The 12,221-nt window shown below is 42.3% G+C and overlaps 1 protein-coding gene across 1 annotated transcript in view; it reads left to right on the top strand.

Moving 5' to 3' along the window:
• The window catches only part of LOC129855554 (protein Niban 1-like), a 29,477-nt gene extending 17,717 nt beyond the window's left edge, over nt 1–11,760 (top strand). The window contains 7 exon segments of the mRNA XM_055923341.1: nt 2–189; nt 475–621; nt 4,094–4,204; nt 4,339–4,446; nt 11,289–11,400; nt 11,553–11,656; nt 11,658–11,760. Of these exon segments, the coding sequence (XP_055779316.1) occupies nt 2–189; nt 475–621; nt 4,094–4,204; nt 4,339–4,446; nt 11,289–11,400; nt 11,553–11,656; nt 11,658–11,681 (794 nt within the window). The 3' untranslated portion in view covers nt 11,682–11,760.
• The last annotated feature ends 461 nt before the right edge of the window (nt 11,761–12,221 follow it).

Below are 12,221 nucleotides of genomic sequence, written 5' to 3'. Positions count from 1 at the left end.
GCCAGTGTATTGGAGCCAGCAGAGAAGTTCTGTTCGGAGGGAGTGCAGCCCTACCTGGCCTCCGTACTGGAGGAGCTGATGGGACCAATCAGCTCAGGGTTCCAGGAAGCACGGCTCCTGAGTGACAGCCAAATGGACCAACTGTGTCAGGACTTCCAGGAGGGTGGGGTTACCGATGAACTCAAGCAGGTGCAAACTTCCTCTCCTCTTCTTCTCATAAACAGTCCTGTCTGAGCTATCATTTACTCAAACTATTGACCCCCACTTTGCCTGTTGATTCCGCTTGCTCTTTCTTCTCGCCTTTTCCCTCTCTCCCTCACCCCTTTTCCCTCTCTCCCTCGCCCCTTTTTCCTCTTTCTCATCTATTCCCTTTTTATCAAACTCCATCACCCGTCCTCCCTTTCTGTTGCTTCCTTTTTCATCACCCTCTCTCTCCTTCCTCTCATCCCCCTCTTCCCCTCTCCCTCTACACAGGCCCTAGCTAAACTGAGTAGGCCAAATCTGTTGAGTTGTTACCAGAGGATCAACTCTCTCCACGACCAGCTGCACAACCTGCAGGAACGCTTTGGCTTCACCAACATCAGCAGCCTGGTCCACAGCACCCAGATAGACCTACAGCAGGTAAACATTACGCACACACTAAGTGACTAAGATTTTCCACACTTTAATACTTATCAGACAGTCTCAGTGGTTGTGAATATAATATATTTTATATTTGAGATTCTTCAAAGTAGCCACCCTTTGCCTTGATGACAGATTTGCACACTCTTAGCATTCTCTCAACCAGCTTCATGAGGTACGTACATACCCCAACCAGAGCCATGGATTACAGGCAACATCCGCACTGAGCTAAAGGCTAGAGCTGCTGCTTTCAAGGAGCAGGACTCTAACCCGGAAGCTTATAAGAAATCCCGCTATGCCCTCCGACGGACCATCAAGCAGGCAATGCATCAATATAGTACTAAGATCGAATGGTACTGCACCGTCTCTGACGCTCGTCGGATGTGGCAGGGTTTGCAAACCATTACAGACTACAAAGGGAAGCACACTCAGGTGCTGCCCAATGACACGAGCCTACCAGCTAAACTGATTCTATGCTCACTTCGAGGCAAATAACACTGAAACATGCATGAGAGCACCAGCTGTTCCCGGAAGACTGTGTAATCACGCTCTCCGCAGCCGATGTGAGTAAGACCTTTAAACAGGTCAACATTCACAAGGCCGCAGGGCCAGGCGGATTACCAGGACGTGTACTGCGAGCATGCGCTGACCAACTCCGAGCATGCGCTGTGCCCAAGAACACTAAGGTAACCTGCCTAAATTACTACTGACCGTTAGCACTGAAGTGCTTTGAAAGGCTGGTCATGGCTCACATCAACACCATTATCCCAGAAACCCTAGACCCACTCCAATTTTGCATACCACCCCAACAGATCCACAGATGACGCAATCTCTATTGCACTCCACACTGCCCTTTCCCACCTGGACAAAGGGAACACCTATGTGAGAATGCTATTCATTGACTACAGCTCAGCGTTCAACACCATAGTGCCCTCAAAGCTCATCAATAAGCTAAGGACATTGGGCCTAAACACCTCCCTCTGCAACTGGATCCTGGACTTCCTGACGGGCCGCCCGCAGGTGGTGAGGGTAAGTAACAACACATCCGCCACGCTGATCCTCAACACAGGGGCCCCTCAGTGGTGCGTGCTCAGTCCCTTCCTGTACTCCCTGTTCACTCATGACTGCACGGCCAGGCACGACTCCAACACCATCATTAAGTTTTCCAATGACACAACAGTTGTAGGCCTGATCACCGACAACGACGAGACACCCTATAGGGAGGAGGTCAGAGAACTGGCCGTATGGTGCCAGGACAACAACCTCTCCCTCAACATGATCTAGACAAAGGAGATGATTGTGGACTACAGGAAAAAGAGGACCGAGCATGCCCCCATTCTCATCGACGGGGCTGCAGTGGAGCAGGTTGAGAGCTTCAAGTTCCTTGGTGTCCACATCACCAACAAATTAACATGGTCCAAGCACACCAAGACAGCCGTGAAGAGGGCACAACAAAACCTATTCCCCATAAGGAGACTGAAAAGATTTGTCATGGGTCCTCAGATCCTCAAAAGGTTCTACAGCTGCACCATCGAGAGCATGCTGACTGGTTGCATCACTGCCTGGTATGGCAACTGCTCTGCCTCCGACCGCAAGGCACTACAGAGGGTAGTGCGAACGGCCAGGTACATCACTGGGGCTAAGCTTCCTGCCATCCAGGACCTCTATACCAGGCGGTGTCGGAGGAAGGCCCTAAAAATTGTCAAAGACTCCAGCCACCCTGGTCATAGACTGTTCTCTCTGCTACCGCATGGCAAGCGGTACCGTTCGAGGTCTAAAAGGCTTCTAAACAGCTTCTAGCCCCAATCCATAAGACTGCTGAACATCTAATCAAATGGCTACCCAGTCTATTTGCATGGCCCCTCCCCACACTTTTACACCGCTGCTACTCTCTGTTGTTATCATCTACGTATATTCACTTTAATAACTCTACCTACAGTTGAAGTCGGAAGTTTATATACACCTTAGCCAAATACATTTTTCACAATTCCTGACATTTTATCCTAGTAAAAATTCCCTGTCTTAGGTCAGTTAGGATCACCACTTTATTTTAAGAATGTGAAATGTCAGAATAATAGTGTAGAGAATGATTTATTTCAGCTTTTATTTCTTTCATCACATTCCCAGTGGGTCAGAAGTTTACATACATATAAAGTAATCTAAATTGCATGTCCTGGGCTGGAATAATACATTATGGCCTTTCTCTTGCATTTCACAGATGATACAATTTTTTTTAAAGAACAGTTGGTTTTATGTCCTGGGAAATGTTCTTGTTTCTTACAACCTCATGCTAATCGCATTAGCCTACGTTAGCTCAACCGTCCCGTGGAAGCGACACCGAACCAGGAAGAAGATAACAAGACATTTGTGGAGATGTTGAAAAAGTGTATATAAACTTCCGACTTCAACGGTAATTTTTTTTTTTTTAAGTGGCCATCCCGTCCAAGTCTCTCTTCGAAGGCATTGAGTTCTTCCAATGTAAGCATTGGCAGTATAGGTTCTGTACATGTACATATTACCTCAACTAGCCGGTGCCCCCGCACATTGACTCTGAACCGGTAACCCCCTGTTGTCACGCCCTGACCTTAGTTATCTATGTTTTCTTTATTATTTTGGTTAGGTCAGGGTGTGACGAGGGTGGGTATGCTTGTTTTGTATTGTCTAGGGTTTTTGTATGTCATGGGGTGTTTGTAAGTCTAAGCATATGTAGGTCTATGGTGGCCTGAATTGGTTCCCAATCAGAGGCAGCTGTTTATCGTTGTCTCTGATTGGGGATCATATTTAGGTTTCCATTTCCCTTTGGGTATTTGTGGGTTCTTATTCTATGTTTAGTTGCCTGTCTGCACTAGCCATATTAGCTTCACGGTTCGTTTTGTTATTTTGTTCGTTTTGTTCAGTGTTCATTCTTTAAATAAAGAAGAATGTACGCTTATCACGCTGCGCCTTGGTCTCCTCCTTACGACGGCCTTGACACCTGTATAGTCTCGCTATTGTTATTTTACTGCTGCTCTTTAATTACTTGTTACTTTCATTTCTTATTCTTATCCGTATTTTTGTACCTGCATGGTTGGTTAGGGGCTCGTAAGTAAGCCTTTGGAGCATGTATTCAGCACATAGGGGCGGCAGGTAGCCAAGTTGCTAGATCAAATCCCAGAGCTGACCAGGTAAAAATCTGTCGTTCTACCCCTGAACAAGGCAGTTAACCCACTGTTCCTAGGCCGTCATTGTAAATAAGAATTTGTTCTTAACTGACTTGCCTAGTTAATTTTTTTTTTTATTTTTTTTTTTTTTATGTGACTAATAAAATTGGATAATTTCATAGTTTTGATGTTTTCACTACATTCTACAATGTAGAAAACCGTAAAAAATAAAGAAACTGAGTAGATGTGTCCAAACTTTTGACTAGTACTGTATGCACAGTGTGTCATTGATTGATGAGCTCCCGGTTAATTCCTCCATGTCCTGTGTTCAGCTGGTGGAGAACGCAGCGTACACATTCCATCTGCTGCTCTACAAGGACATAGAGGACAACCCAGGCAACGCATGCTCTGCCATGGAGAAGTCCAGGCACAAGGTGCTCAAGGTACGCTGCTTATTCATTATTACCCGTCTGTGTCTAAAGCACAGTTACGTCACAGGCATACAGAGGAACTCACTGAGACAAGCACGGATCAAAATGAATGTTTATATGCTGATTAAACTCTCTGTGTGTTGCAGCAATATGACCATGACAGCAGTACGGCGAGGAAAAGGATCTTTCATGCGGCCTTGGTGGGGATCACCCTCCCTCACATCAAGAAGACCCTGGCCCCCACTTACAAAACAGTGAGTCAATACACACACTTTACCCTTTAACCTAACACTAGAACAAATACACATAACCTGGCCCCCACCTTGTAGCAACTTATAATGTAAAAACTGCCAATGATGTAATAACAGTTAATGATGTAGTATATTTTGCATTTATAATGTAATAAATGTTGATAATGTAATATATTGCCAATAATGTAATAAATATGCTCAATGCGTAACGTAATAGTTTTTCACATAATGTAATAATTAAATTATTATTATTACATTCTGAGTTGATTATAAAGTGTTTTTAAAAAAAAAGAAGGTGATCAATAGTGTAATAACTCACGTCAACCCCCTTAAGGCAGTGGTCACCAAACGTTTCTGAGCCAAGATCACTCAGGCCGGGATCTACCGCTCAGAATTGGTTAAAAACGATTAAAAACAGTTCTGTAGCAATGAGGTTTGTGCAGTAGGCTATAGTCCCAATACATTAGGACTGCGTATTGGCTATGCTTGAATTTCCCTGGCAATGTTGTTCTTCTCAGACCATTTCAAAATTATATTTCAAAACTTCAGGTGTATGATCACACTGGTCATAGTTATATTAGTTGTGAGACACAGTTGAGTGATCATAAATTGAAGTATATCATTTGCTTTCATTATTTTACTGGACGGATGGTGCCTGCATCTGACGGTCAGTCTCAGCGGAGGGAGAGCATCAGGTGGTCCGCCTCTGCGTCGAACACACCGACTGTGTATTTGCGTTTTGGTACACCAGAAGTACATGAATTTCCAATGGAACGCTGCGTTTGCCTTGCAGCATTTCATTGCAGAGCCAGTTGCAGTGCGTTCGGTGTGATACATACGTTCCATTTATCGAACATATGCATCAAATTGTATGCGTAGACTTGACAGAAAGTAGCAAAATGTGAATGTTGAATTTTTGTTGCACACATATACAGTAAAAACAAAAGTGGGATTTCATAATAAAACCAGTTTGATTGCATAATTTATTTACCTATTTTATTAATTTATTTGCCAAGTAGCATACATATTATTTATTCGATGACATCAAAAAATGTATTGTAAGAGCCTATAAAATAATTTCCCTTCAAAATGCATAATTTTGGAGCGAAACGCAATAACAAATAGCCAAGATAGCAGAGAGTATTCTCTTTGAGACAAACGTTGAGGAAGTGGTCTTGATTGTGCTGTTGGGCCGGGACCAGCCCCGTCGAAAGCGCAGGTCTATGTGGGTCCAGAGATGGTTAAAGTTCCGAAAGCAAAGTTCCAATGTCTCATCCAAGAGCTTTGACTATTTGGAGAGGAATTTCGAAGTTACTTTCGTCTGGACCGAAGCCAGTTCGATCACCTGCTCCAGATGGTTGGAGCCTGGATCGCCCAGATGGATCCCAACTACCGGGAGTCCATCAGCCCAGTTGAAAGCCTGGCGATTTGTCTCCGGTAAGCTCAATTCTAGTGAATTTTTTAAAGCCTTTGATACTGTAATTGATTGATATTAAATATATTTTATGTGCAACCTAGCTAGCTAAAGGGCTCTCTAGTTAATAGCTCCTATGTGACATCAGATGTGCTTTTACAGAATGTCATTAGGGCCATAACTTTTCCCAAAGTTGGTTTAAAATGATTTTTTAATGATGCAATGTTACCAAATGAAAAGAAAGTTGGGGTGCCTTCTGCCCTGATAAAGGTAGGCTAGTCTTCTCCAGGACCACTTGTTGTTCAAGACTTGACATTCCTATTGGAATCACATACACTCTTAGAAAAAAGGGTTCCTATAAAGTGTCCTTCTTTCCCCACAGGATAACTCTTTTTTGGTTCCAGGTAGAACCTGTTGGGGAAAAGTTTATACATAGAACCGGATAGGGTTCTACCTGGAACCAAAAAGGGTTATCCTGTGGGGAAAGAAGGAGAACCCTTTTAGGTTCTAAATAGCACTTTTGTTCTAAAAGTAGAGTTGGCCTGGGCTACAGTTTATTGATACAGTCATAGACTGAATTGTACTTTTTCAAGGCATTGTTAATGAGGGTCGATGAGTATTACAATATAAGGTACATGTAGGTACACTACTGGTCAAAAGTTTTAAAACACCTGCACAGATTCAGTTATGTAAAAGAAGCAAACTAGCAATGTCGAAACTGACTACCTATGCCGTGCCTCCTTATTAATACATATACAGTACCAATCAAAAGTTTGAACACACCTACTCATTCAAGGGTTATTTTTTATTTGTACTATGTTCTACATTGTAGAATAATAGTGAAGACATCAAAAGTATGAAATAAGACATATGGAATCATGTAGTAAACAAAAAAGTGTTAAACAAATCTAAATATATTTGAGATTCTTCAAAGTAGCCACCCTAATGCGTTTGAGCCAATCAGTTGTGTTGTGACAAGGTAGGGTTGGTATACAAAAGATAGCCCTATTTGGTAAAAAAACAAGTCCATATTATGGCAAGAACAGCTCAAATAAGCGAAGAGAAACAACAGTCCATTACTTTATGACATGAACGTCAGTCAATATGGAACATTTCAAGAACTTTGAAGGTTTCTTCAAGTGCAGTTGCCAAAACTATCAAGCGCTGTGATGAAACTGGCTCTCATGAGGACTGCCATAGGAATGGAAGACCCAGAGTTACCTCTGCTGCAGAGGATAAATTCATTCGAGTTACCAGCCTCAGAAATGGTCAATTAACTGCCCCTCAGATTGCAGCCCAAATAAATGCTTCACAGAGTTCAAGTAACAGACACATCTCAACTGTTCAGAGGAGACTGTGTGAATCAGGCCTTCATGGTCAAAATTCTGCAAGTAACCACTAGTAAAGGATACCAATAAGAAGAAGAGACTTGCTTGGGCCAAGAAACACGAGCAATGGACATTAGACCGGTGTAAATTTGTCCTTTTTGTCCATAGTCCAAATTGGAGATTTTTGGTCCCAACCGCCATGTCTTTGTGAGACACGGTATGGGTGAACGGATTATCTCTGCATGTGTATTTCCCATGGAAGAGGAGGTGTGATGGTGTGGGGGTGCTTTGCTGGTGGTGACACTGTCTGTGATTTATTTAGAATTCAAGGCACACTTAACTAGCATGGCTACCACAGAATTCTGCAGCGATACGCCATCCCATCTGGTTTGTGCTTAGTGAGACTAGCATTTGTTTTTCAACAGGACCAGGCTGTGTAAGGGCAATTTTACATAGAATTAGAGTGATGGAGTGCTGCATCAGATGACCTGGCCTCCACAATACCCCGACCTCAACCAAATTGAGATGGTTTTGGATGAGTCGGACCGCAGACTGAAGGAAAAGCAGCCAACAAGTGCTCAGCATATGTGGGAACTCCTTCCAGACTGTTGGAAAAGCTTCCAGGTGAAGCTGATTGAGAGAATACCAAATACCAGTGTGCAAAGCTGTCATCAAGGCAAAGGGTGGCTATTTGAAGAATCTCAAATATAAAATATATTTTTATTTGTTTAACACTTTTTTGGTTACTACATGATTCCATATGTGTTATTTTACAGTTTTTATGTATTCACTATTCTTCTACAATGTAGAAAATAGTTTAAAAAAACAAGGAATGAGTAGGTGTTCTAAAACGTTTTACCGGTATTGTATATGAGTAGATAGAATATGTGGGTGGAATTTCAAGTTCATCACAATATTGATAATTGTTTTGAGTTTTATTTCACATTCTTGGAGACCAACTGTCTGGTTGGTGAATACATGCCTGTCCCCAAGGAGGAAGACTGGAGGGCTATCGCTGCTGAGTTCCTGGAGAGGTGGAATTTTCACAACTGTCTTGGCTCCATTGACGGGAAACATGTAGTAATCCAGGCTCCTCCGTGCTCGGGTTCACAATTCTACAACTACAAAGGAAAATGAAAAGTGGATCGGCGATGGCTAGAAGGTCGGTGACGTCGACCGCCGAACTCCACCCGAACAAGGAGAGGTCGGTGACGCCGAACACCGCCCGAACAAGGAGAGGTCGGTGACGTCGACCGCCGAACGCCGCCCGAACAAGGAGAGGGACAGACTTCGGCGGAAGTCGTGACAGTCTCATTGTTTCTCTTCATTTGGAAGTTATATTTAAGGGAAATTTGGGAGTAAAGACCACACATTAATTAACCTGAAACTGGAAACACTTATCTCCCTCACTAGCTTTAAGCACCAGCTGTCAGAGCAACTCATAGATTACTGCACCTGTACATAGCCCATCTATAATTTAGCCCAAACAACTACCTCTTTACCTACTGTATTTATTTATTTATTTTGCTCCTTTGCATCCCATTATTTCTATCTCTACTTTACACTTTCTTCCACTGCAAACCAACCATTCCAGTGTTTTATTTTTTATTTTTACTTGGTATATTGTATTTACTTCGCCACCATGGCCTTTTTATATTTTTATTTATTTATATATATATTTTGTTTGCCTTGACCTCCCTTATCTCACCTCACTTGCTCACATTGTATATAGACTTATTTTTCACTGTATTATTGACTGTATGTTTGTTTTACTCCATGTGTAACTATGTGTTGTTGTATGTGTCGAACTGCTTTGCTTTATCTTGGCCAGGTCGCAATTGTAAATGAGAATGTGTTCTCAATTTGCCTACCTGGTTAAATAAAGGTGAAATAAAAAATAAAAAAATAAAAAAACACTTCCCTCTTCCATTAACATCAGTATTATACACACCTGGCATGGTACATCAGGTGAGCAGGAGATCTAATTAAGGTTATACGACATACAGTTAGTATGATAACAATGGACCCTCAGTAACCTAGGGACAATACAAATAGTCAAGTTTACCACCATCTTCACTGGTCTGACAAAATGCAGGTTAGGAAGAGAGTGTTTTTACTTTAATCTGGTCTTAGATCTGCAAATGTGTAGGGAAGAAATAAGCAGATTAAGTCTAAATGAGATATTAATAAAAAACTGAAACAACTGACTATGAAAACATTAGACATAAATAAGTATTCAAGTACAGGAAAGAACATGACAGGTATGTGTTGTAAAAATTTTACCAAAAATAAAAACTATTGAAAGAGGTGTGTGTCCATGTATGTGCGTGTAAAAATACAAAAATGTGCGTGTAGCCTGTAATCTGTAAGAGAACAACAAGAGCATGTATTTTTGGCACAACTGCAGACAGGGACTACTCATAAAGCCTAGACATAGTAGGGGAACTTCAGACATGGCCATAAAGAGAGAGAGAGGGCAGGGCTGTCTGAAAAAAATAAAAGTGAATGTGTAGCCACAATACAGGTAAACACACATTTCACCTTTTAGTCTTGTAAAAGAACAAGAGCATCTGAATTCTCCGGTGTGTCAGTTTCATTTCAGTCAATTTTCGTGCAATCTATGTACAACTAGTAATGAATGCTGTCCTACAGTAAGTATTGAGAAACTATTTACTTTATGAAATCCATGAATTTTATACTAAAAAGCCTACTGAGAAAGGACATAGTAAGCGGAATAAGGACAGTTAGAAAATCTCAAGTGAGGACCCTTGGAAAATATCAGTTGCATTTCCTTGATTCCTCGCGTCCTCTCCTCCACCTCCTGCTCAAAACCCATTGGAGGAGAAGATCAAAACAACAACCAGACAGCTCTCCACTTCCTGTCCTTCCTGTGAGCTGGTCGGCTAAATTGACTCCATCTCTGGAAGGGAGGAGAAAAACAACACTTACAAGCATTACATAAAATAACACCATAAAAGGTGAGATTTATGTTAACTAAATACTGCTTGTATACTGTAGTTAGTGGCATAAATATTGGAACAGTATGGTAACATTGGTAATTCTTGCTGTTTACTCATGGAATTTGTATTTCAGATCAAAAGATGAATATGACAGGCAAATATTTAGACAGCAAACTTGTTTTCGGATATTTTCTAACCCAGAAACAACAGCTATACATTTGCCTCATATGAATCATTTGATCTGAAATACCAATTAGCCTACATGAGTATACTGTAAAAATGACCTACTTTACTTCACTGTCGCAATACTTAAGACAATACCTGTGTTGTGGAGAAAAAAAACGTAACATTGAACTCGGCATCGAAAAGCAGCTAATTAATTTAAACCTTGACTGCAGCTTTTCTTTGCTGAGGCAGCCTCTTTAGGGTTGCCACTAGACTGATGGCAAAGAGGGTCTCTTCCTCCTCCTTCCTGTGAGCATCAGGTTGGGCTGCATCCCTCTCGACAGCTTGAAGGAGCCTCTGCTGAAATGAGTGGATCTGGGGGCTGGTACCTCCGATGGCGCCTGGTGTGACTTTGTTCCTCTTCGTGTCTCTCCTCGTTTGTCCCCACGGCCACATCCTGTTCAACAAGGTCCCCAGTGGTCACTTCCGTGAGGGTCATAATAATCTCAGGTGGTCCTAGATCCAGAGGTGCTTCCTCCATTTCAGCATCTTCCATGGCTGCACCGGTGGTGGTCATACTCGTGGATGATGTAGACGTTGTAGAGGGTCTCGCTGCACCGGTGATGGTCGCACTAGTAGATGACAGAGGGTCTCGCTTGTATGGGTAAAAGAGAGTGAATATTACATTTTTGGTTAAAGTAATTACACTATTACACATGCAAAAGTTCTTCCATTATTAGCTCCTCTTCCATTATTGGTATGTTATTACATTATCAGTTGCTACACACCTGTAAAACAGTGAGTCTCTCAGCTAGCCTTCAAAACCCTCAAGAAAACAGGGGGAAAGACAGCATAAATGATACTGCCCCAAAAGAATAGTGTTTTGAGAGCACAGGCCTTTACATATTTGTTTGTGTCCTGAAATCTCATTATTGTTTAGAAAATCACAGGTTGAAATGGTTGTTTCTGTGTCTTTAGGCGCTGCAGGGTCTTAAACAGTTCATCTATGCAGACTATTCCAACTTTGTCCATGTTCACAATATCTATGAGGGCATTTTGCGGCAGAGTCTGGACAAGGAAGTCATCAAAGGTATTGTTTCTACTAGATATTGGAGTTATTCATTTGATCTTATTCAATTGTAATACACATTTTAGGCATTACTACAATGTTACTCTCTCTGCTCACCCACACCAATATTATTAGTACGCTTGCTTTTAAACACGTCTCTGTTTGCTCTACAGTGGTGGAGGAGGCAGCCAGGCTGAAGAAACACAATCTGTTCACAGACACCAGAGACATCCTGAGCCAGTCCACCTCCTCCAGCCTCCTCTCCACCCCTTTCATCCCCAGCAACCCAGCCAGGATGCTAGGCTTCCCCGGACAGCTCCAGACCCAGCCTGAGACCCCTACCTTTATCCAGACCCACCCTGAGACCCAGCCCGAAGCCGAGGTAACAGCCCAGCCCGCCTCTCCTCTTCAGGGCAATGGCCTGGTGGTCGGTGGGGGTGCACAAGGGTAGGGCTGTGGCGGTCATGACATTTTGTCAGCCGGTGATTGTCAAGCAAATAACTGCTGTTCTCAGTATTTGACCGTTAATTAACATATTTAGCATCTCCTGGCTTCCACGCACAGCCTACAAGCCACTGATGCAGACCTTTGGAACATCTACATTAAAAAAAAGAAGTAATAAATCCATGTAATATAGCCTACACCATCACAATAAATCCATTAGTTATTTTAGACAGGTCTAAAGAAACATGATATCTAGAAAATGTAGTCTATTTCAGAAGAGCAGAGTAGCATATTCTGAGTTATCCTGATGTTAGGCCCTGATCTGGCAATGCCACATGTCTGTGTGCTACATTAGTTCATTTAGCAGACAAGATTTGCTTAGAATTTAGTGGCATTAT

The sequence above is a fragment of the Salvelinus fontinalis genome, chromosome 5 (assembly GCF_029448725.1).
Source record: "Salvelinus fontinalis isolate EN_2023a chromosome 5, ASM2944872v1, whole genome shotgun sequence".
In the NCBI taxonomy this organism is placed as follows: domain Eukaryota; kingdom Metazoa; phylum Chordata; class Actinopteri; order Salmoniformes; family Salmonidae; genus Salvelinus; species Salvelinus fontinalis.
This window is presented reverse-complemented; position numbering and strand designations above follow the sequence as displayed.